This window comes from Eimeria acervulina, genomic scaffold (assembly GCF_000499425.1).
Source record: "Eimeria acervulina Houghton genomic scaffold, Eah_scaff199, whole genome shotgun sequence".
Taxonomy (NCBI): domain Eukaryota; phylum Apicomplexa; class Conoidasida; order Eucoccidiorida; family Eimeriidae; genus Eimeria; species Eimeria acervulina.
In genome coordinates this window covers 1-24,877 of record NW_013550068.1, presented here as the reverse complement: position 1 = coordinate 24,877, position 24,877 = coordinate 1, and the positions used below count along the sequence as shown (strand labels likewise).

Here is a 24,877-nt window from a genome sequence, read left to right as displayed (position 1 = left end):
TTCTAAATTTTTTAGTCATTCGTGCGGGGGCTCGAGGGATTAGCTTTATAGGGTTTAGTTAGCTTTATAGAGTTTAGTTAGTACGGGGGATGCCTACGGGCGGGCACCACTCTGCCCCTTTCTACAAAATTTTAGCAATTTTCTCCCGCCTTTTGAAATCCTCAAAGGCTTATATAATACCGGCCGAGTGGTACTTTGCTACTGCTGTTTTCGAGCTGTAGCTTAGTAGTTTAATTGACGGTTCGCTGCACCTGGTCGGTACACAAAAATACGGAGGAGTAGGGAGGAAATGGCGGATTAGAACATTCAACATTCATCTTAGCGTGCACTTACGTAATTTTTCATATATGAGCGTACTATCGTTGACTATGATTCGTATAGGGGGGGAAAACGGGATAACTCGAGGCAGTGAGCGGGGCTCCGCGTTCCTGGGACCTTCGGGTATATCGTGACGAAAAATAAAATTCCCTTGCTCAGAAGCGAAGATAGAGAAAAATACTTGTTTGGGTTGCATTTAATCAATGTTTTATGTCCCGAGGAAAGATAAATTCAGCATAAAAAACATCACAAACACCAAGCATTGACGGCAATGCAAACATTGACTACTAAACGAGCTGCCCACGGACAACAGCCATTGACCAAAGGCAACATAAACAACAAAACGAGCCTTAAACACCAATTAATTACAACAAGGTCGGAAAGTATTCCTATTCAACTTTGTCTGAGCGGCGCGATCGGTGAGGGGGCCCTGTGCGATGGTCCTCTCCTGTTTTTCTTATAGCTTTTATGCTTAAACTGCGCATTTTTGTAGTAATGCATATTAAAAACGGAATTATATTACATAGAAAATAGGAAGGGTTTATTCTTTCCCTTATTTTCTTCATTTGTTGCAGCAGCAATGAGAAAGAACGCCTAGGGGAGCGGCTGGTGGTCTGGGGCTGCGGTTGCTAAGGTTGCTTTGCGTTTCTTTGCCGCTCAAAGGTCCTGTTTTCTCTTTAGCCATTCCCATCTTTTTTCCTTTTTTTCCCCTCTATAGTGCTCCCCTGCTTCCTGCATGGACCTGAAACCCTCAGCAGCCACCAGCAGCACCATCACCACCTCAAACAGCTGGCCTCCTTCTCCTTTTCTATTCACATAAAAGGAGGCTCTCTAATACCAGCAGAAGCAGCAGCAGACGCTGAAATGGAACTCGCTGAGTCAGTCTGTACGCAGGCCTCTGCAGATGTAGAGAGCGGGACTGCACGAGGGCACCCTGCCTCTGAAGAAGGGGGCCCCCCGTCCCCTTCTGCTGGTGCAGGTGTTGCACCTGAGGGCCCAGGCTGCTCCTCTTGTTCTCGGGAAGGGCAGGCGCAGCCGGCTTACTTCTCTCGGTTGTGCGTACAGCTGGTGATTGTCGCTGCTGCCGTGGTATGGGCGCTTGTGCTCCTGGTTCGCCGCCCGGTAGTGAGGGGGGCTTTTTGCAATGACAGGGATATCTCCCTTCCTTATCTTAGTCAGTCTATCTCTTCTCTGGATGTCTTCTGGATCGGCACTGCCTTGCCGGCCTTCATTATCATCCTGGTGGAGCTGCTGCTCTCAGCTGTGCGTGCTACGCAAGACAAGGAGCAGCAGCAGCAGCAGGCGGTAGTGGTGCTACGCAGAAGAATGCCTGAGACTGTTGTGCAGATATACACATACTGCGGCGCTCTGGGTCTGTCTTCTGCTTTTGTTTTTCTCGTAACTAATGCTATAAAAGCAGCTGTTGGGTCTCTGAGGCCGCACTTCCTGGCAGTGTGCCTCCCGGACTGGAGCAGGGTGAGGTGTACAGACAGCAGCGGTTTGCATGAGGTGTACGTGGACGATTTCTTCTGCACTGGAAAGCCCAGCTTGATAGAAGAGGCGAGGCGTTCCTTTCCCTCAGGTCATACCAGCTGCAGCAGCTGCGGCTTGGTGTTTGCTGTTCTTTATCTACAGTACCGGCTGGTGTGGCAGCAGGGAAGCACCGCTCCTAAGCGGCACCTGCGGCAGAAACAGACGCGTTGGGGCGTTGCTGCAGAACAACTTTATTGGGTATTACAAGCAGCTGCTCCTTTGGTGCAGTTCGTGCTGCTGATGCTTGCGCTGTACGTACCCTCAACCCGGGTCGTTGAGCACTTTCACAGGATCGGAGATGTACTTGCAGGGATGGCTATCGGGGTTTTCACGGCTCTATTCGGGTTCTTCTTCGTCATCTATCGGGCTAGAGGCAGATGCATGCGTGCATGAACAGAAGAGGGGGAACAGCAACTGCTACAGCGGCAGCAGAGGGAGGAGCTCCAACTACAGGTGTAGCAGGAACAAGAGTAGCAGCAGCTGCAGGAGCAGCGGCCGCAGCGGGAGGAGAAAGAGCAGCAGCGCGCAGGTTTGTTTGCTTTTTAGTTTTTTTGCCAAGTATTTGTCAGTGTGGTTTGCAAGGATGTTGCAGCATCCGGTCAAGCAATCAAAATAATCACCTCCGCTTTACGCTTCGTTTCTGTTTTTTTAAAGAGCGAAGAAGATGCAGTTTGTTATGCAAATGTTGGTAAATAACAGTTGAGCATGGAGAAACAAGCGGGGTCTTTCTTCTTTACTGGCGTGCAGTGAGGCTGCGTGTACGTACAGCAGGTACGACGACAGTCTCAGTGCAAAAATCGGAAGGGACACAGCTTGTGTTTTATTGCGTCGAAATGGCTTTGAGTTCACACAGATTAGAAACAATAGTTGCAGGCCACCGGTTCTAAGAAGCACTAACGGAGTGAGAAGAAAGAGATGGCCGGACGGTATAGAGGTTGGTGGTAGATTAGTCGCAGGTATTTATTTAGGCTTTACTACAGTTTAGGGTTTGTTAGGATTGAGGAGGCAGCAGATGCTGTGGTTTATGGCTTGCTGCTGTGAGAGCGTTTCTGAACGAATGCGTACAGCTGATCGCTGACAGCTGCAGCAGGAAGGCTCCCGTCAATGCGTTGCAGCAGCCCCTGTTTTTCGTATCTACTCACCAGGGGAACCGTCTGGCTGTTGAACACCTGCAGGCGCTTCTTAAGAGTTTCTTCGTTGTCATCCTTCCTTTGAACCAAATCCTCCCCTGTAACCTGAAAAGAAGAAAGAGCAGCAAAGACACACGCGAGAGGGTTCTCGCCACTGGCAGAAGAATTATATTACTGTATATTGCTGTACTATATATTTTACTATTAAAGTATTGTCAAGTAAGTGGGTTGATTAATTAACGTGCAGCTGCTCTGAAATTGAGAGCAGCCGAAGAGTACTCCTTTTGCGTATCATGCGGAGACGGCGCCAAAGACCCAATGCACTTGCTATGTTAAAAATATAATGCAATAGAACAATCATGCCTCACGTCGTCCTTGCCAGGCACCTTAGGGGGCCTGAAGACCGTATGATAGACGCGTCCACTCGCAGGATGAATGCGGCGGCCGCAGATTCTCTGAACGAGGGTTTCCTCTGGGGTGTCGAAGAAAACGACACCGTCCAGCTTCTGCTTTTGTGAAGCGAGGAGCTTGTCCAGCTGAAAATGCAGGGAAAATGCAAAGATGAACCAACGAAATAAACGAAGTGCTTGGAAGGGCTTTCCACACGTGAGAAGCGGCATGAAAGAAATATTATTGAGAAACACTGGCGAGAGAATCAAGGAGCTTCCCCAGCTGAGAATACCGAAAACAGAAAAAACTAAAGGAAGACAAACGAGCTGCATGCAATCTAACGCAGCATAGCAACATACACAGCCCGCTGAAAAACACCCAACAGCTTGAAGATATATAAACGCACATATAACTATATATATATATATAAATGTATATAAACAGCTCGTCGTACTGCCTTTGCCTGTTCCTGATTTCTTGGATATCCATCTAAGATGAATCCTCTCGAACACTCGGGGCTTTTAATTCTTTCGGACAGCAGCTGAAGGACCAAATCGTCAGGCACCAACTGGCCAGCAGCCATTATCCCCTTGGCCTGATGTTTTTATGCATTTCCATAACAACACAGACAAAAAAGAACACAAGCACAGCAACAATGATGCCACTAGCCTCGCACTTTCATGCATTTCAACAACACGAGCGGAAAACACACGAGGAGAACCCAGTAGCCGTGATCCCATCGAGCTGATGTTTGATGCATTTCAACAACAAAAAAGACGCAATAAGAGCTCAGCATCGGGCAATCCTCTTGGCCTGGGATTTTGATGCATTTTAAGAGCAACACACACGAAAAATACAGACGAAGAATACACCACACAAATTGACGGCATTCAAGCAGGAGAGAATTCAAGTGCTGGAGCTTTCGAGTTTCTCCGAAAGGAGCAAATAGGAAGAAAAACAAGCAAGAAGAAAGAAAAGAAGAAAACGGAGAAAAAGCAGGTGGAGGAAAAGAAGCAGAAGAAAAAAAATAACAGCAAGTCGGAAAACAACACGAACAACGAGAAATAGGACGACAGAGCAGCAACAACAGCAAAGCCAACAACAAACAACAGCAGAAAACCAACTACTGCAATAACAAAAACACCACCAGCAAGAAACGACATGAAGAACAAGAACATAGCTAACGAGGAGAAGAATACAATGAACAAAGACAGCAAGAACATCAAAAACAAGAAGAACCGACAGAAACACCTGGACCAACGACAACAATAACAAACAGCAAGAACCAGGACGGCAAGGAGAACAACGAGAACAACATGAGAAAAACGATAAAATGATTAAGAGAACGATACCTTCTGTCCTAATTCTGTGCCTGCTGCAACGGCCTCCCTGAGCATATCTCCAGTGGAGATGTGGCAGTAGCAGTGGGACTTCTGTAGGTTGGCGCTTTGAGTGCCTTTTCCTGAACCGGGAGCCCCTAGAAATATGTACCTAAAAGACAGGAGGCAAATAAATAAATACATAAAAGCGGTAAGCAAACAAAGAAAAGGAAAATAGATAGACAAACAGAGAAACAAGGCAGAAAAAGGAAACAAATAAGCAAAAGAATGAAACAAACAAACACACACACAAAACAGATTAAAATAGAACGAACAAACAAAAAACCTTCGCCCCCTTTACTTAACAAGCAAGCAGAAAATAGGCAGTGTGATAGCCAATTTTTCTGGTGCTCCATGCTTTTATAATGTCCACAGCACCACATTATTCTACTTGTGTTGCTGCTGCTGCCACTACTGGTGGTGCTGCTGCTGCGGAAGCAGCTTGTGCTGCTGATGCTGGTGTATTATATATGACCCACCGGCCTTCTGGTTTAGAGAGGCAGCTGTATCTTCTTTTGAGCTCCTCCAACAAATCGGTGGTGGAGACCTTATCTAGCGAGACGCCAGAGCTCGCCATCGTGCCGTAGCTGCAGACACCAGCAGCAGTAGCAGCAGCAGCAGCGGGAGGAGGAGGGAGGGCGACTAACGACTGCCGAAGAAGATAGAGGGACTAGTTGGTACATCAGGAATTGAAATACACGCAAAAGGGTTCTAAAAGAATTAAAAAGGAAGGCAACAGGCGGTGTTCGTGAGAGAGGCAAAGAGAAAGAAACGGCCGCACAGTGGCTGCTGGCTGCAGCACCGCCACTTTCTAACTTGTGGCATTTTTAATGTTATTTCATCGTTGAGGCGTAGGGTGTATTCTCATCATCATCGAAAACATTTCCTTTGGATTAAAATCATTAGTCAATCATACACAAAGAAACAAACAACTCTCCAGACATTCTCCAACACCGTCTGCTCGCTCGCTTGTTTGCTTCCTTTTCTCTTTGTTTAGCTGTCTTTTTGCTTGTTTGTTTGTTTGCTTGTCTGTCTGTTTACTTGTTTGTCGGTGTGGTGTGCAGGGGGAGGGAAAGGAAGGCCCACCTCCAGGCGCAGGAGAGAAGTGAGGTGAACACGGGGAGAAAAACCACTAATTTAATTATAATAAGTACAAGCTCCCGCTGTAGAATCAGAAAAAAGCCAAGAGGGCCTCTCACGATTCCTGCTACGGGGGCCCCATCTCTCCTGGGGCCGGAGCCGCATGCACCAATGGCATATGTAGGCGAAGTGGTGATATATGAGAAGAATTTAACCAAAAATTGATTAAAAACATATATTAAATAATTAATTAGACAAACCGAATTTATGCAGTCGACAAGAGGACGGTGAAGGCTGGAGGGCCGTACCGCACAAAAACAAACAAAGCCAATATAATAACCCCCTAATAGACTCCAACTGAGAAATAGAAAATCAATCGCGAGTTGAATAATCTGTCTGTGAACCTCTATTGAACAACCTATCAATGCCTATTACACATAGAAACATATATATATGCATACACATATATATATATATATATAATGACTATTACGTATGCAAACATATATATATATATATATATATATAATGCCAATTAGCAGCTGCAAGTACTGACCCATAAGCACCCAGTCGAGGAAGCCGGGGTTAAACTGCTAGGGACTCGCGTACTTGGTTGCTGCCCCTGTTTGCTGCCGAGTGTAGGCACTTCTAGCTAGGTAATATTCATATTTCTTGCTTTGTTAATGCTATAGTTATCAAGCTGTTGTATTCAGCAAATTGTTACACTAACAAAATCGTTCAACTTGCAAAGTTCTGTCTTCGGTTTCGTTTGTTCGATTTGCAGCGAAGCCGCAAAACGACGCCTCCAAAGAAAGAAGAAAGACCCATGCCCCCATGTACAGAGTATAAATATATATATGGTAATAGATGTACATTTTAGTAGTTATATTACGTGCATATGCAGAGAGGCAGCACTGCCTTCTATCTACTTTTGTTTTTTTCGTTTTAAAGCCTTAGCCCTTCCTGCAACTCCCAATGAAAACTCTGCATGTCCAGGCGATCGCTCCCAACCGCACCATCTGCTATGGCCCCAACCTCTGCAGCAGCAGCAGCTAATGCTGCTTCTGGTGCTGCTTTTCCGTCCCCTGCTGCTGGACCTCGCGCTGCTTCTGCTGTGGCTGTCTGCATCCGTCAAAGGACCCAAAGCCGCATGTCCCTTGGTCGTGTTGCTGTTGCTACAGCAACGAACGCTCACGCGGCTTCAGCTGCTGGTGCTGTTGCTGCTGTTACTGGCAGCAGCCAGCTGCTGCCGCGACTACCCTTAAGAGAGTAATGGTGCAGCAAAAGGATACAATGAAGACAGACAGCCGCACGAGGTGGGGTTGAGCAGCAACGGCCGTATTTGCTGCTGCAGCAGAAGAGAGCCGCAGCAGCCCGGGCCTCCTTGCCTGCGAGTCGTCAGCCTGTGGCGATGGGGAGAACAGCTTTGTTGCTGCCCAGAAGAGGCGTTCTAACTTACTGATGCTGCTGCTGCTGTGCTCCGACAGCTGCTCCGCCAGTGACAGCAGCAGCAGCAGCGGCAGCGGCAGGTACAGCAGCACCCCACACACCCAACACAACACTGTCCAACTCGCTGGGCCGTAAGGGAAACCGAGGGCCTCAAATAAACGTCGCGGGGAAGCCTCCTCGCGCAGCATCGTGTTCACTGCTGCGCCGATACCAAGACAGACTGCAGACAAATCCACACGCTGCTTCAACTTGCTGGTGCTGATGCCGGTGCTGCTGCTGCTGCTGCTACTGCTGGTGGCTGCTGCATGCAAGCCATCTGCAGGCTCGGGGATAAGAGAAGGAGCCCCTGGACTGACCTCCTGAGGGCCCTCTTTGCTTCTGCTGGGGTTGGTGCTGTTGCTGCTGCTAGAGGTAGCTGCTGCTGTCTCTACCCCATGCACAATACGCATGCGCTGCGCCTGCCGCGCCAGAAGCCTCTCCTGCCTTGCTGCTGCACGCTGCCTGAGCAGGGCAACATGTTCCTGCTGCTGCTGCTCGTGCTGGTGTTGCTCCTGCAGCTGCTCCCGTTTCGCTTGTCCCTGCTGCTGCGGTATGTGTTGATGTGGCGGCTGCGGCACTGCAGCCGCAGCAGACGCCTCTTCTGCTTCCATGGCTTCCATGGCAGAAGCTCTGCTGCTCCCGCTGCCGCCCTCCCTGTGTGAGTCGGAGAGGACACCTGTAGAACCATACACAATGCAGCAGCGACGGCAATTGCAGCAGCGCAGCAACAACGGATAACTTCTTCCCCCTTGGCAGACACACCTCACGAATCACTCCTGCAATTTCTTCTTTAATTCCCCCGCAACTCCATCTGAAGTGTAAAAGCGCGCCGATTCATTGCCCCTGCATGCCTGGGCTTGCAGCAGCAGCAGCAGCGGCCGCTGCTGCCGGTGGTGCTCGTCGTGCTGCTGCTTGCGCTGCTGGTGCCTCGATGGGTTTTGTTACTTTGTTCAGCCGTTTGCATTTGATGGTCTTCATGACGTTCTCGTAAATAAACAGCAGCAGCTGCTGCTGGGCGACCTCTGCTGCTGTTGCAGTGGCAGCGGCAGCAGCAGCAGCAGCAGCAACTCAATGGTTTGCTGCGCTTTCGCACTTTGTGTCCGCCTCTTTTGTTTTTTATTGTCTTTATTTTTCGCCCTGTGTGAAACGGCACGGGAATTCTGTCCCTCTGCTGTGGCAGCAGCTGCAGCAGCAGGTTCGGCAATACTGCAGCAGCAGCTGCACCAGCAACTGCAGCAGCAATAGCAGCAGGACCAATGATTTGGCACCGATGCCGGCAGCAGAATTCATTTTTCGTTTACTCTTCTCACCTGTACGTCCTACGGGATCGGCACTGCGACCAGCTGCTGCTGGGGGAGCACCACCGGCAGCAGAAACCTCTTCCTCCTCCTCAACGGCAGAAGCAGCGTGGGTAGCAGGACAACACATTTGTAGCTTCTGAAGAGCAGCTTGCGAGGGTTAAAGCTGCTGCCGCCGAGTTGACTCGAGTGAAGGTCCCTGAGGTTCTAGAGGACGGCAGCAGCAGAAACGGAAGACACAGCCGCAGCAGCAGCAGCAAGGCCAAATGGGGGCGGCTTTGAGTTCTGGGAAGCATCCCCTAATAGATTCTTCACTCGTATTTCCGGCTCCTCCTTCTTCGTACAGCTGCAGCAGCGACGGTTTGCTGCTGTTGCGCTCGCGTTTTGCTGCTGCTGCTGGGGCCCCAGCTGCAGTGCCTGCGTTCCTTGTGGTGCCGTCTCCTCAGTCTCACCTCAAACTTGCTGCTGCTCTGAGGACAGCTAAACTTGCTGCTGCTGCTGCAGAGGCAACCGCGGCAGCAGCAGCTGCCGCTAGTGGCCTACCGCCACAGCAGCAGCTACGCCGGCGGAGCAACATTGAGGGAGCGTGCGCAGCAGCAGCAGCTGCAGCAGCAAGAGCAGCAACGAGTGATGAGGAGAGTGAAAGGAAGCAGCAGCTGCTGCAGAAGCTGGAGCAGAAGAGGAAAGAGTTGCAGCAGCATATGCTCCTGTTGCAGCAGCTGCACCGCCAACAGAAGCAGCAGCGAGTGTTGCGCCGCCGACAGCCGCGCAAAGCAGCGCCTTCACATGCACTGGGCTCAACAGCAGCGGCAGCAGAAGCAGAAGATGAAGAGGGGGAAGCATCCGCTGTCGAAAGAGCAGCAGCAGCAGCAGCTACCGCAGATGCGCTCGAGGCAGCTGCAGACTCCACGAGTTCCGAAGCAGCAGCAGCCGCAGATGAGGGTGCCACAGGAGCGGCAGCACCTGCAGGGTCAGGAGAGGCAGCACCGGCAGCAGCAGCAGCAGCAAATGGCAGCTATTGGGATACGGAGGCCTCGGGAGGTCGCAGGGGAAGCGATTACTGCATTCTGTATTTCCATGGAAACGCATGCGATGCAAACATGGTTAGAGGTTGGCTGCAAGTCGTCGCTGATGAGGTAAGGGGCTGTTGCTGATGCTTCTGGTGCTGCTGCTGATGCTCCTAGTGCGGCTTCTGCTGCTCCCGTTGCTGCGGATGCTTCTGGTGCGGCTGCTGCTGATGCTGCTACGGACACTGCTGCTGCTGCCGATCCTCTGGATGCTCCTGATGTGGCCGTTCTTTCAGATCGTGCTGCTGCTGCTGTAGTTTTTGCCTTTGGTGCTGCTCTTTCTTTGTTCTTCCGCGCTTTTTTGTTTGTTTTGTGTTTGTCTTTGCTGTCTTTTTGCGTTGTGTTGCGTTGTGCATATTCGTTTGTTGTTGTAGAACGACGTGCCATTTGCATTGTGTTTATGTTCATATTTGTGTTGCTTTTTATCTTTTTCTATATGAAAATATAGATATATTATGATGGTTATGTTGATGTTTCTGTGACTGTTCATGTTGATGCTTCCCGGGGAATTCCTGTTCCTGTTTGTGCTTTTAAAATGCCTTCTTTTGTGCTGGTGTTCATGTTCCTGTTAATGTTTACGTTTCTGTCTGTGTTCATGCATATTGATGTTTCTGTTTATCATTCTGTTTCTGTTTCGTTGTCGTTTCGGTTCCCGTTCAGTTAGGCCTCCCCATTTTGGTGTTTGAATATCCGGGGTACGGCCTTCTCTCTGGCCTTCCTTCTTCTTCTGCTGGGGTCGACCGCTGCGCTAAAGTTGCCCTGGAGTTCCTCGTTGAACAGTTGCAGTTTCCACCTGAAAAAATCATCCTTTGCGGCAGGTGATTCAATAAGCGCTAATTGGGAATATGAATCCTAGCGCCGATAATAATAATCCCCAACTAGAAAATACAGCCCAACACACCCTAGTAAGCTTTTTGCAGCGCACGCCTCATGCAGACCGACGCATTGCAAATGAGTCCCCACGCTTTATCTCTTTCGCTCTCGAGGCTCGAAGGCTTACGGCTGATTTAGGGCTTAGGGTTTAGGGTTTGGGGCGTGGGGTTTGTTGGCAGGTCTATAGGGACAGGGCCTGCTGCTTACTTGGCCTCGCGTTTGGCCAAGTGCAATTTGCAGTTGGGGGGCCTCGTCCTCATCTCGCCTTTCGCGTCTTTGGCGGTAAGCTGCAGCAATTGCTCTACCTAACAGGCGACGGTCCCAGCTAGCCGCAGGAAAAGATCCCAGCTAACTGCGGGAGACGATCCCAGCTAGCTGCACGAGGCGATCCTAACTAGCCGCAGAATATCCGAGCTAGCCTCCAGAGTCGATCCACGCTGGCTGAAGGAGACGATCCCGGGTGCGCGTTAGGTGTCTATACACTGCGATGCTGCAGGCACTGGCGGCGGATATGGCGGAGCTGCCTGAGCCGTTGGCCCGCCTGGTGGTGACACACCACTGGGACACAGAGGCGGCCTTGCAGCAGTGTCAGGGACTGCCTCTCTGCATTATTCACGGCCAGCAAGTAAGTTTGCTGTTACTGCAGCCCTCCTGCTCACCTGCTTGAGTGGCGTGGCCTTGCTGCTGTGTCTCGCTGTTGATGATCCTGCTGATGTTGTGGTGATCTTTTGTTGTTCTCTTGCGCGGTTCGTCCGGCGCTGTTGCTCCGACTAACTAGTCCCTCTGGTGCTGTGGGGCGAAAGGGCTTTTATTTCATCCACTGATGTTGAGTTCCTGCGGGGATGAGTCTGCTGCTACGTTTGCTGCTGCCGTTGCACTGTTCTTGTGGTGGCCAACTGGGGCTACAGCTGCAGCAGCTGCCTGCAGTGTCCGTCTTCGTGTGCGTGCGTCAGTTTCGCTTGCCAGCTGCGGCTCTTCGTAAGAGCGGTTGCCGCTACTGCTGTTGCTGCTCCTGTTTCTGCTGCTGCAGGACGAGATAATCCCGGTGTCTCATTCACGGCGTTTGTTGTCGACCGCCCCGAACTCCGCTGTTCTGCGCGTGTCGCACCTGCCGCCCCACGCGAACCACTCAGTTGGCCTGGAACCCGCAGGTTTGCTGCTCCTGCTGCTACTTGTGCTGCTGGTGATGCTGCTGCCGGTGGTGGTGGTGCTGCTGCTGGGGCTGCTGTTACTGCTGCTTTTTGCTGCCGCTCCTATTGGTAGTGCTCTCGCTGCTACCGCAGCTGTGGGTACGGTTGCTGCTGCGTTAAGAGGGAGTGTGCTCCTCCTCGGCAACGGATCGCAGCGGATGCAGGCGAGCGTGAGTTGCTGCAGTTGACTTGGTGATTCTGATGCTACTGCTGCTGTTTGTGGATGCAGCAATGAAGGAAGAGGTGCTGCAACCGCTTCTGCTGTTTCTTCGGAAGGTACGGTGTGCCGCTCGGCTGAAGAGGCAGCAGCAGCTGCACCACAAGAAGCATCTTGAGGCACAAGCAAGGAGAGCAGCAGCAGCCAATGCAGCGGCAACGGCTGTGGCTGCAGCTGCTGCTGACTCTCTTGTGGGGCACCTGCAGCCTCAGGTATCTCGTCTGCTTCGCGAGAGGACCAGCTGCGTAGGCAGATGGCAGTCGCAGCAGCAGCAGCACCAGCAAGCGCAGCAGCAGCAGAGGCGGCTCCAGCATTCTGAAAAGACAGCAGGAACAGGTAGTGTCTCGACTAGGCACTGTATCAGAGCTCCTGTTGCAGCGCGCAGCATCGGCAGCAGCAGCAGCATCAAGCGTCACCACTCCGTTGAACCTCGGCTCATGCGGCCGCTTGCTATGCAGCTTGCTGCTTCCTTGCAGCAGCAGCAGCAGCAGCAGCCATTGGTGCACCACCGTTCCCTCAGGCTCTTCTGCACCAGCAGGTTAGAAGCCAGCAACAGCAGCACTGACGATGACACCTTGGCAGAGAAGGTGCAGCAGCTGCAAAGAGGCGGCGCGGGCCGCGACCGTTCAGGGACATTAAATCACACTGCAGCAGCAGCAGCAACAGAAGCGACACTGTCAGAGGCCTCTGACGCTGTAGCAACCGCAACGTCAGCAGCAGAAGCCAATGTGGCGGAGGTACGGCTTCCCCAGGCCTTCTTCGGCGACTCTGACGGGGAGACTTCTCCTGCAGCTGCTGCAGTAGCAGCAGCGGCAGCAGCGAGCGCTGACTTCCTGGGAGGCGACAGTTTAGACTCGGGAGCAATGCCAACTGCCTCTACAGCGGCATCGGCAGCAGCGGCAGCAACAGACCGGATAAATGCAGCACGAGCTTTTCTCGCAACCGAAGCAAAAATCCACAGGCGGCTGCTGCTGGCCTGCAGACATATCCAGCAGCAACAGCGCCAGTCTATGGCGCGACCAAGCACATTCTTTAAACCTGGAGCAGCAGCAGCAACCCCAGCTGGTGGTTTGGCTGCTTCTTTTGCCACATCGCCTGAAGTCACTAGGCGTCTGGGGAGCGTAGGCGAAGCAGCAGGTGCAGCAGCAACAGCAGTAGCCCCTGCAGGGATCGCTGCTGCTGCTGTCGGGTCTACGCATCCAGCAAGACCGCTTGGAACCGCCGGCGCAGGTACAAGTGCAGCAGGAGCAGCAGCCGCGGGAAGGGGTATAAGGGCCCCTCATCTTCCAGCTGTGTGCCCGTATGTGAAAAGCAGCAGCAGCACCAGCAATAGAACAGCAGCAGCAGCAACAGCGGCAGCTGCTGCCAAGAAGTTCCTCTCGAGACAGAGGTTGTGTCACTCTGCTGCTTTCGGAGATATCTCCATCCGAAAGCAACCGCCGCAGCAACAGCAGCAGTATGAGGAGCATCAGCAGCTGCAGCAGCAGCAGAAACACCACCCGCAGCGTAGAATCTTATACTCTCGCAGAACAATTGGCTCCTCAGCAGCAAGGGCTGTCTCATTAGCACCCGGCAATAGGTTCTGGGGCACCACCGCACAGCAGGAGCATTAGCAGCAGCAGCACTTGCTGCAGCAGCAGCAGCGTGTGAGACCTACCCAGCGAAAAAGCTCAAGAACTCATGCGCCCATTTCTATGCGGCTCCATCATCATCATCATCAGCAGCAACAACAGTGGGAGCAGCTGGAGCGGCAGTTGTAAATCCACCACCAGCAGAAGCAGCTGTACTGGCAGCCGCAGCAGCAGTTTCCCAGAGGGCCAGCGCTGGATCAGGCGTGAGCAGCAGGTGTATATCCCGGAACAGCCTGAGGTAAACACTACATCTACGTCGGACGATTGCTAGCTGTTTGTACCCCCCAGTGCCACTGGAGTCGTGTAGGGAAGGCCTGGCATGTATAAGCAGCCGGTTTTTTTCCTTGCAAGCGCTGCGGCATCTGCTGTTTTTCGGCGGTGGCTCTGATGCTGACACACTGTCCGTATAGCGGCAGCAGCAGCAATCGGGACGGACGCCCTCAAGCAAGGAGCAGCTGCTGCTGCAGCAGATGGTCGCCAGGAGAGCTGCTGTTGCATCGGCAGGAGCAGCAGGATTTGGCCTGCAGCTTCCATCCCTCTGCTACTGACTTTTGACACTGCTTGCAGACGCTGGTGCAGCAGCCCGAGCCCGCGAGAGCAGCAGCTGCTGCTGCATGCACTGCGGTAGCAGCAGCAGCAACAGCAACAGCAAGGCTATGGAAGCAACCCTTGCGTCGGATGGTGTTGGCCCAGCAGCAGCATTGCCTGCAAGGGTTCTTAGCAAGGCGTTACTGCTGCTGCCTCCGCGACAGCTGGCGAATTTGTGGCGGACCGTTTGTGCGATATTGGGCACTGCAGCTTGCCCATTGAGCGGTGGCCGATGCTGCTGATACTGGTTTTGCTGCTACTTTTGCTGATGCTGCTGAGGCAGCGGGTGCGTCTGCGGGGCTGTTTCGTTCCACCCGTAGTTGAAGCAGCGATAGAAAAAACAACAGCAGCAACAGCAGCAAGCTGTCGGGGAGACCTGGGTCTGCATGTGGAGATTTGGGGCAGCTGGCGGACAGGAGCAGAAGCAGTTGCAGTCTCACGATTTCTGCTCTGAGGCAGCAGTAACCTGCAACTGGTGCTGCAGCAGACGATGTTCCGACTGATGGTCGTGCAGCAACAGCAGCAAGCGCAGCAGCAACAGTCGACGCCAATCGAAGGCGGCCGAGGGAGAGATGGAGGCCGATGCGTGTGCTGCATCAGCAGCAGCGCACGAGCAGCAGCAGCTGATATGTCTGCTGAGCTTGCAGGTGGACTTGTATGTTGCAGCAGAAGCACCGCAAGAGCAGCAGCAGCTGCCGCTGATGTGCCTGCTGCTACGGCTTGGTTTTTAGGTAAAGCATCTTGTGGAGTCGTGCTGACTGAGTGCATATTGCTGCATCTTGCGGCCGCCTTCCAGCTATTCAGACTCTAGAAACGCAGCCGCAGCGCCTACAGCAGCAGAAGCTGCAACAGTTGCAGCAGCGTAGTGGAGGTGGGGTCATCCGCAGATTCATAGAGCCTGCAGACCCCATGGGTAGAAGAAGGAGGCGAGAGAGAGCATCGGTATATTTAGTACTGATATATATACTGATATGTACACCTAAAGGCTTGCGCATATATACATTTACGTCCTTCGTAGAGGATTTAGGTGCCTTGTTTGCATAGGGCTTAAAGATGCATCTATAGGACTTGACAGCAGAAGTAGGCCTTGTGCTTTGGTCTCATCTGTAGGCCGCTTGAATGGGTTGAGGACGCCATATTGGAGCGGTGCCTCCCGAAGAAAGGGCGCTGCTATGATTAGCAGGCAGAGTTGCTGCTGCAGCAACCCCTCCGAGCTGTAGCAGCAGCAGCGCCGCTGGTAGAGGGTCACCTGGCTGCTGCGAGGGGCCTCCCGCTAGTGCATACTGAACCGAAAATATTGCTGAAACAAGTTAAACCCTAGCCAGTAAAACTTGCCATGTAGCCGTCCAGGTAGCTGCTGAAGACTATATCTGTCTGCCCCCCACTGGTCCCGACTTGGGTCTGCTCTATTAGTTGGGTCAGCTCTATTAGTTGGGTTCGGGGGTTTTCGCATGGGCTCATTCCCTGCAACAAACTGCTATATTGCAAACCCTAAGCAATGCAATCTAAACCCTCAAGAAGCAGATATTGTAATTGCATGCTTGCCTGTTGCTGCTGCTGCTGGCACCGCAGGGCCTGAGGCCACCCACTCCCCACTTCAGGAAGTGCGCAGTATTGAATTCTTCCTTAGCCTTAGACAGTTGCTAGGAAAACTGCTTTGCATACCTGCTTACAAATGCATGGCTCCACCAGCAGCGGCGAATGCAGGGTGTAGCGGCCTGGCTGCTGTTCCTGCTGCTGCTGCGACGACAACCGGCCAGAATGTTTGCTGCTACGGCTCGACGCCCCTGTTCCTTCATAGGGTTAGGCGCCACTAAACTGCATCCATTGTTGCAGAAGCAGCTGCTTCAGGTGCGGTCTCCCGTCAGATTTAGCAGTCCCACACGGGCTCCAACTGCAAGGGTTACGCGGCAGCTGCTGCAGCAACAGCAGCAGCAACAGAGGCACCATGGTGTGGCCCACCCCGCTGGTGCTGATTCTGTTGCTGCTGTGATCAGTCGGTTTGTTGCTGCCTGCCGAAGTTTCGAGCGGCACCAGGGACAGCAACGCGAGCACGAGCTGCGGCAGCAACGGCAAGCCATAGAAGCAGGCACTGCGGAGTATCTATTGGCAGCAAGAGCAGCAGTTGCTGCAGCTCCTGTTGCGTGTATTCAGGCTGCGCTGCAGGCCGTGCAGCAGCAGTCGCTGCCGTTGTCCCTGCTGTTACCAATTGCTGACGCCTTCTACGCTGCAGCAGAGGAGCGGATCCAGCAGGAGGAGGATCTGGCACTGCTTAACCGGCAGCAGCAACAGCAGCAGCAGCGGCAGTCCGCAGAGGACCTCTTGCAGCTCGCTTTGCTGCTGCAGCCGCGCGCTTTTGTTTTAGGTGGGAAGCAGCAGCAGCAACAGATAGAAGAGCTGCTGTTGCTGTTACCGCCGCAAACACGGCAGCGGCAAAAGCAGTCCCTTAAAGCTGCATTGCAGCTTCTGGCTCGCCTTCTGCTCCGTGAGTCCCCGCTGCTGCTGCGGGAGTCGGTGCTTGCAAGGGCGTTGTTGCAGGCCTCCGACCAGGGACTGCAGCACCTGGTGCAGCACGCAGCTGCGAATTCTTTAAGGGACTGCACTGAGAACAGAAGAATTAGCAGCAGCTGCTACAACGCACGTGTGGCGCTTGGAGCAGCGTTATTACGTTCATGTGCAGCTGGTAAGCCGTCTAAAGAGGTAGTCAATGCGGCAGTCGCGTTCCTCACCCCTGCTGCTGCTGCTGCTGCTGCTGAATCCCGGTCAGGCAGCGAATACTCGCTGCAGCAGCAACAGCAGCAACTTGCTGCGTGGTGTGACGTCGCTGCTGCCTTATGCATGAAGCTGCAGCAGGCGCAGCTGTTGCAGCATTTGCTCCCGGCTGTGCAGGCAGCTATCTGTGCTTCTCTGTGTCGACTGCAGCAGCGGCAGCAGCAGACAGGAGTGGAGACGGTAGACAGCGCAGCCCGCCAGCTGGAGCCGGCAGCAGCAGCGCTTGTACTGGTTCGTGCGAGGGCTGCCTTTGCGGCAGATGCTGCAAGAGCAGCTGCAACGGGAGGCGACCCTGCAGCAACAACACGAGCAGACAGGATATCTACTGCTAACCCAAACCCAAAGACCGAATTATTTTCGAGGGCCCTAAAAGGCTTAGCTCAGCAGCATTATCAACGACAACAACAGGAACGCAGCGGAGAACTGGCTGCTGCAGTATCAGCGCTGCAGGAAGCGTTTTTGCGACTATGGCGGCAGCTGCAACAACAACAGCAACAGCAGCAGCAACGCCGCGCGACGCATCGTCCTCACCCATCATCTCCCTTCAGTTGCGGCACCGGTTCAGCAGAAGACGCAGCTGCAGCAGCTGCAGTGGCAAAAACAGTTGGGACAGCAACAGAAGCAAGCACTCCCACATCTTCTCAAGCAACAACCGACTTGGAGGCAGTGCTGCTGGGTCTGCTGCAGAAGCTGCTTCTGCTTGCCGATATTCCTCAACAGCAGCAGCTAAGCGAATTCTTGAACTGCATCTCTCGGGAGGTGCTGCCCGCATGTGACCTGCAGCAGGCTTTGTTGCTGCTGCAGTGCACAGTGCAACTGCTAGAGTGCTCTCAGCTGCAGCAGCAGCAGCATCAGCCGACCCTTCACCTGGGGTCATTTGTTGATTCTCTGCTTCTGGCAGTTGTCCGGGGTATAAAGAGGCATAAGCGCGACAACAGCAGCAGCAGCACCGGCAGCTCCAGCAGACTCCGCGGGCTAGGGTTCCTCGCAGACACTCTCTTTTCCCCGTCACTGAAACGGCATCTGCTGCTTCCTGGTTGTGGTAGTGATGCTGCTGATGCTGCAGCGTCAGCCCTAGTTGATCAGTTGCAGTTCGAGATCCAGCTGCTACACCGTCAGCAGCACCTGGGCATAAAGCATCGGGTGGCACTGCAGGAGCAAGTCGTGCTTGCAGTTCTTAGGACAGTGTGCGGGGCTCATTCTGTGAGTCATTGTTGGTTTGTCTTCTGTCTCCTGTATGCTCTCTTTGACGCTGTTACCGATGCTGCCTCGTGTTTGCTACCTGGGGGACTGCTGCTGCTGCTGTCCTGCAGGTGCTGCTAGAAGGGGGAGGCCTACTCGCTGAAGGTGTGGTTTGGTTCGTGTGTTACTGTTGTGCTGCTACTGCGAGTGCTGCTGCTCCGCTGTTGTGCTGCAGATTGGCGAAAGCAAGAGCGCTGTGCAACCGGCAGCAGCAGGGCCGGGTGAAGTAGCTCAAAGTGGAGCAGCAGCAGCAGCAGCAGCACCAGCAGACATTTTCCGTTTCTCTTGCTGCAGCCCACAGATGCTGCGGGTGCTCACCGAAACGATGATTTTGCTACACAGTACCGGGGAGGCAGTCGTTGCTGTAGCAGCAAGGGCTTCCACGCCGGAAGCAGCGGCTGCTGAATCGCAGCAGCAGCCGCACTTCCAAGCTGCAGCGGCACAAGCAGTGAAAAGGCACTCCAATAGTTTAGTCCTTGCTGCTGCTGCTCTCGCGCGGTGCCTGCAGTACAGCAGCACCGGCGACCCCGCGATTGTGCAGGTTCGCTGTTGCTGCTGCTGGTGTTGCATTTTCCCGCTTTTCTTGCCGCTGCTGCTATTCGTTAACCGGCAGCGTCAAGGGGAGCGACTGCAGAATGGTTCAGCAGTTGCACCAGCTGCAGGAGTTGCTGCAGGCCCCAAGTGTTGTTGCAGCTGGTGCTCGCACTACTGCTGCACCTGATCTACTGATTCGTGCTGCAAATGTTGCTGCTGCTGCGCGGTTCAGGAACGCTGGGGCGTCTTTGGTCTCCTTGCTAGGCTGTATGACTCTGCTGCATACTTCTTCTCGCGGTGCAACGGCGCTGCCGCAGCAGCCGACGCAACGGCGGCCTTAACTGCAGAGCAGGTCAGCTTGGTACTGATGGTGCAGCTACCGATGTCGGTACAACGGCATGTGGGGCTGCCTCTACTTGTGCTGCTGCTGCCGCTTCACGGACTTCACTGCTGTTGTGGGTACTAGCAGCTAGGCTGTGTGGGTTGCTGCTGTTGTGTGTTGTCTTGCAGGTGCTCGTGCTACTTCAGTGCCATTTGCTCCTTTTAGAGGGCTGTATGCAGCAGCAGCTTCTGGTCGGCGCAGGAACAGAACTAGCTACCGCTTTTGCGGGTACCTCTTTTGGGGGTAGCATGCCGCAGACAACAGCAGCAGCTGTTGCTGCAGCAGCAGCAGCCACGCGTTCCCCCGCTGCCGAGCGGCTGCTGCGAGGCATTCAAAGGGGCCTCCGCTCGTGCAGTCTGCGGACGGAGTCTCTCGAAGGTCGGCGTGTGCCAGTTTCAGTCAGCTGCTACTGCAGACGTTGCTGCTTCTGCTGCCCCACAATTTGCTTGACTGTGTGTCGTTGCGTGCGTGTTCCTGGCCCAGCATCAACTGCTGCTGCTAAGCTGGCGGATGGTGCTGCTGTTTCTCTTCCTGCCACACCCCACAGAAGCTGCGTTCTGTTGCGGGGCGAGCGGAGCTTTCCTTTTTTGTTTTTCTGTGTGCAGTTGTTGGGGCGGCCACACACCTGCTAGGCAAGATTCAGAGTGTCGCTCAACAAGGTTAGAAATTTACATGCAGCTGCAGCAGCAGAGTGCGCAGGAAGCTGTTGCTCACTCTTTCCCCCAGAAGAAAGCTTTTATAAGCGCAGCTGCCGATGCGCATCCCGCGATGATGCAGCACTGCAGCAGCAGCTGCTGCTGCATCTGCGGCTCACGTGGCTGTGCATGTGGTGTTCGCTTCATGTGCCACTGTGGATGATGCAGGGTCATCTACTGGATCGACTGGAGCAGCAGCGCAGCAGCAACAAAGGTCTCTAGCAGAGCGCATCATTGGATGGCTGCGTCCCTGGTTGCAACACCGTGTCCAAAGAGACGCCTTTTCAGAATGACGTACCTCAAAAAAGCGTCTTGTGAGCTCCTTTTCCCAATAGGTACTATTGCCAGACTGTTACCACTGCCATGAGACTGCTTCCCGACGAACCAGCAGAGCGGGCGCTGAAAGTAGCACCCCGACACATTAACTAGGGTCACTGGCGCCGGAGGGCTTCCTTGAATTTGTTTTCACTGGGGTTGCGTTTGCTCCTTCCCGTTCGTTTTTGACTGGCTTTGTAATTTGCTGATTTTTGAAAGATGCGCTGCTGCTGCTGAGCCAGAGGCTAGCCTGAATCTGCAGCAGTAGCAACCGCAGCACCGGGTAGTGCGGAAGTTTTGCAGGCGTCGTGTATCTAGGGCTCTTGTGCGTCTAGCAGCAATATTGGCAAGTACAAACACTCATTTAATTTGGCGAAATTGGTTTGAATTCAACGAAAGATGTCGTTTGCTATAGCGCTCCGGTCCAGGGCTACCAGCCCAGGACCGTCGGCAGCGGACCGTTAGCCAGGCAGCCATCTATCGGGATGCCTTATTAGGCAGTCTTTTGCAGCGTTCTTAGCAATCTTATATGCTGTTTTTAATTTTATTTTTACTTAAGGCCCATATATCCTACGACGGAAACTGTATTCTGCTGTCGTAGTATTCTAGCCCTTGGCCTCGACAAGCATAGCGCCTGGCATCGCTGGCGAGGAGACAACTCAAAACCTGTGGTCCCTTCAGCTTCATAACACCAATTGAAAGGAAGCATACAAACACTCATATGGTTCAAGCTTTCAGTGCACGCTAGTGTATATATACAGTCAGCTAGCCCGCCATTTGCTGCGATGGGTTGCTGGAGCACGCAGCAGCAACAGCTGCAGCGGGTGCTGCTGCTTATATTCCTCTTAAACGCTGTGACAGCGCATGCACTCCGGAGCAAGCCGCCGCAGAAACAGATGTACCTGGGGGTTGATCAGGAGGCAGCCCTACAGATCAGCAAGACAGACAGCGCAACCGGCACCCCGCTCTGTTTGTCGTTGCTGCAGCAGCGTCAAGCACCAAGTCACTTCGAAGTTCCATTTGCAGGACCAGACGCAGTACAAACTACCGACAAGAAGGCCATGCCATCTTTCCTTCAGCACAGTGAGAGGCTAATTTCCTGCCGAAATGGAACTACCTAGCAGCGCAGTGGACCCACCTACGTAGTTCATGCTTGTCGCGCTGTGCCTCCTGTTTGCATAGGCGGATGGGTATTGCCAACGGAATCTAAACAAACCCGCGGTATGTTCAACTGGTACACAAACCCTTACACCTACGTCATCGTTGGGGGGATGGTCGGAGCCTTTGTTGGCTTGGGCGTATGGTGTATAGTAGCGTCGTACACGTACAAGGCCTGAGGGTGGCATGCAGTGACAGTGCATGGAACAGCAGACGTGTTGGATCATCTCGAACTGAACAGCAGCAGATTTCAGAAAGTAGCTGGTGATCCAGTGCTGTACTAGCTGCTCTGGCGGCAGCTCCGCACGTATGCTCACTCAATGCTGACGACGCAACCCGGGCTTTTGCATGTCTGATGCAAAACGTCCTAATATTTTTAGCACTTTAAACTATGGTAATATAACTTGAAAAATAGCGCGGCTGGTCCACAGCTAGCAAAAGCTTATGGCTGCGTATCGGTCTACAGGGATGCTCACGAAAAGCTGAGAATCCACGGGATACAATGAACGGGAACAGGCAACTGACCCCTAAGTGTATTGTCAACCTGCGCTCGCCTCAAATCCAACGCCACGCAGCCTGAACTCATACCTATCATTGTGCTGTATTTTCAACGTGCCTACGAGTTCTGAGGAAAAAGGAGGAGTCTGCATGCCTGGCAAAGACCACTCTAGATCCATAAAACTCCAGGGAGAAGTCTAGTCCTGCTAAGCTTCTTCAGTCTAGAAAAGCCTACACATGCTTCACCTAAAGGCAGCTAGTTCCAAAACATCTACCTCGTGGCGCTCCGTATGCCCTGCTGACTCTACAACAGGGCAGCTACCCTTGACCGGCATGGGGAGTTTGGCCGAAAGCTGAAAGGGCAAATCTAACCAGAAATATGCTGTGCCGGCCGGTTGGCACCTAAAACTACACCTACTATAGGTGATGACTCCTCAAAATGTGTCAAACAACGCTTGAAATGTTTTGAATTAAAACAAGGTTGGTGCTTCTGGACACCAATGTATCCCGCAGAGCGACATTATGAACGGATTTAAATGACGCCCCCGAGGAAAATGCCACTGCGTGTTTATTTGTAACGCACTTACTGTGGAAAGGGAAAAATGCAACGGCCTAGACCATTTGCTTTTGCGTTCCGAAGAGAAGGGCTGCTCGGAGTACAATGTACGCATGATAATTAACCCCACTGTGGGCGTCATTGGTTGGATCAACTAAAATGCCAACATGTAGCGGAAGCACCTGTGTACGCATAGGAAAGTGCTGCACGTTCCGCAAGAATCGCATCTATCCTAGGAGGGGTGGCCTACTTCCTGGATCACAAGCGGGATAAAAGCACCAACGTAAACGAGTTAGACATCAAAATCCACGACAATATCCAAGCCCTCGACGAAAAACACAAAGAAAAGCTGAAGTATCCCACTAATTAGTCACATCCTGCTTCTGTGGCAGCAGTTGATACTTCCAAAAATTCAACTGCCCGTCAAACGATGAACGAGCAAAACAGTACGAAAGTTTAAGAAAAAATATACAACGGTTCAGTAATAATAGCGAACAAACCCGGAGGTCAAAGGCTTGCTGTACACACTGGCGTACAGGTCCAAAGTGTGCATGGTACAACTGGTGTGATATGCCGTTGTTGCCGGCTTTCAAGAAGACGAACGAGAGAGCGGCTTGTATCTCTAGTGGAAAGCAAGCCTACTGCCTAAAATAGGTCAGCCTCCGATGCAAAATAGAAACAGATTGAAACTATGCGCTAAGACAAGACGGAATTACAATGTTGTGCCAACACAAAAGCAAACAAACCCACATATGAGCAGTTTGCATAGACACATGGACTACAGATTCCTAAAATGCAATGGTAAGCTATTTGTGTATATGGACAACCCCTGGCGAATCTGCCTTGAAAAACTGAAATAAGGGTTTGGTGGCAGTTGCTACGCTATTGTTCTGCTGTTCAGCAGTGGATTCACGTTCAGACGTACCGACTAGGCATCGTAAATTCGCCGGAAGGCCCACCCCACTGACATACCGCTATTGCTGGAGGATCATCCTAAGCAGAGGGCGACATATGGGAATTTCCTTTAGTGCAACAGATTGCGAGTTGTCAAAGACCCCAGGAAAAATTAGTCCACCCCGATTAACAATTACAATGCGTGTGCAGCCGGTCGCAATACGCACTGGCTGTTGAGAGGCTCGAGTTCCCGGTTCCGACTACGGCAATGAGGATTCGGACATCCACGAAATGACACATCCCGCGAGTGCGATCACCGATAATGGACATTTGCATTTTTGGCAAGCGCACTCCCTGCACGTTGACAGCACAGGCCTGCCGCCGACACACAGCATGCCGAGGTGGTGACGCATCCCAAAGCTAGCGGCACGAAACATATCTGGCGTTTGGTTAGTTTGATGTGCCTTCAATGTTCATGATCTTTTAAAATGAATGGAACGGTCAAGCGCTTTCCTGTACAATAATCCAGAGGACAAAGGAACGCCTTCAGAATGAAACCGAGGGCTTGTCAACCCCCCCTAAAAAGGATGTGGCATACTGGCTGCGCGCAAGCAAACAAAATGACGTATAAGAGGGTCGCTATGAATGCTTTTCCGTTTAAGGGGAAAAGTCTCCTTTGCTCAAGTCGGCAGGCACTGACGCAGAAGAAATATACGCCGTGCTAAACATGTAGCGTACTGCCTGTTTTCCGCAGAGAAGCATCGCGAAGTAAGACTGAAAACCACGAAAATGTGCACCTAAGCGGTGTTGAAGGATCGACGCAGTCTCCCCTTCGAACTCCGTGTCCGTTATGCAAGGCATACCATGAATGACTCGAAGAACGCGGTGAAATGCCATGACGCCTACAGAAAAGTATGCAAACTAAACATGTAGAAACGCAGATAATTGGATACAACGACCGCCGAACGCGACCGCATAACATCCTTGCACGACAAAACAAAAAATAAAAAAACGCTTGACCAAGTGCATCAAGGTGACATACAGACTGCACGCCAAATCAATACACTAAAATGAAATGCGGGGATTCCACATGTGCAAGAAAGTCACCTGGAAAGTCCTTGTGTTCATAAACCATTTCATTTGGAGCAGGCAACTACAAAAGTACAGCTACTATTTGGCACAGATTTTGACTGCAATCCTTGCATGAGGTCGAATAAAGTTTTGCGAAGGGATGGGCGCTTTTAAGGTGCATGCAGGTATAAAGGCAGCGTACTCTCTGCAGAATGCGAAATCCAATTCGAATTGCAGACCCGCATTAACTCTAGCAAGGAAAGCTACCACGCTTGCTGCAGATACTGTGCCGTGTACGGGAGTCTGATCACCAATATTTTGTTTTGCTTCACCCCTTTGCGCAAACTAGCAACCAATTAACTCACCCACTATTTGAATGAACCCGCTTCAACAGCCACGCATCTGCCTTCCGATTAACATGGAACAGCACAGATCTCCCGTGTCTACGCTAACAATCGGCTGTGCATCAGAAAAACTAGATATTCCTGGCTCGACGCGGAGACATGCATTGCTAATGCTCCATGCTTGCACACTGCTTGTACTATGGGTGCTGGAAAACTAAGGCCTTTCAAGGGTAA

At 52.4% G+C, this 24,877-nt stretch overlaps 5 protein-coding genes across 5 annotated transcripts; 3 read left to right on the top strand and 2 right to left on the bottom strand.

Annotated features, from left to right (window-relative positions):
- Window positions 1-1,182: 1,182 nt before the first annotated feature.
- On the top strand, window positions 1,183-2,467 carry EAH_00024960 (hypothetical protein, conserved; the record flags this gene model as incomplete). Its single annotated transcript, XM_013396729.1, has 3 exons — window positions 1,183-1,794; window positions 1,954-2,102; window positions 2,434-2,467. 3 exons carry the CDS (start codon window positions 1,183-1,185, stop codon window positions 2,465-2,467), a joined length of 795 nt encoding a protein of 264 aa, XP_013252183.1.
- A 406-nt stretch (window positions 2,468-2,873) lies between these two features.
- EAH_00024950 (adenylate kinase, putative) lies at window positions 2,874-3,954 on the bottom strand (the record flags this gene model as incomplete). The annotated part of the gene is made up of 3 exons (XM_013396728.1): window positions 2,874-3,086; window positions 3,350-3,517; window positions 3,826-3,954. The coding sequence occupies 3 exons, from the start codon at window positions 3,952-3,954 to the stop codon at window positions 2,874-2,876; spliced, it is 510 nt and encodes a 169-aa protein (XP_013252182.1).
- A 2,821-nt stretch (window positions 3,955-6,775) lies between these two features.
- EAH_00024940 (hypothetical protein, conserved) lies at window positions 6,776-8,746 on the bottom strand (the record flags this gene model as incomplete). The annotated part of the gene is made up of 3 exons (XM_013396727.1): window positions 6,776-6,952; window positions 7,381-7,994; window positions 8,629-8,746. 3 exons carry the CDS (start codon window positions 8,744-8,746, stop codon window positions 6,776-6,778), a joined length of 909 nt encoding a protein of 302 aa, XP_013252181.1.
- A 136-nt stretch (window positions 8,747-8,882) lies between these two features.
- On the top strand, window positions 8,883-13,576 carry EAH_00024930 (hypothetical protein, conserved; the record flags this gene model as incomplete). The annotated part of the gene is made up of 6 exons (XM_013396726.1): window positions 8,883-9,752; window positions 10,344-10,501; window positions 10,736-10,838; window positions 11,053-11,181; window positions 11,587-11,707; window positions 11,976-13,576. The coding sequence occupies 6 exons, from the start codon at window positions 8,883-8,885 to the stop codon at window positions 13,574-13,576; spliced, it is 2,982 nt and encodes a 993-aa protein (XP_013252180.1).
- Window positions 13,577-14,672: 1,096 nt separating this feature from the next.
- EAH_00024920 (hypothetical protein, conserved) lies at window positions 14,673-19,776 on the top strand (the record flags this gene model as incomplete). The annotated part of the gene is made up of 7 exons (XM_013396725.1): window positions 14,673-14,829; window positions 14,979-15,124; window positions 16,019-18,157; window positions 18,372-18,737; window positions 18,963-19,118; window positions 19,241-19,490; window positions 19,718-19,776. The coding sequence occupies 7 exons, from the start codon at window positions 14,673-14,675 to the stop codon at window positions 19,774-19,776; spliced, it is 3,273 nt and encodes a 1,090-aa protein (XP_013252179.1).
- Between the last annotated feature and the right edge of the window lie 5,101 nt (window positions 19,777-24,877).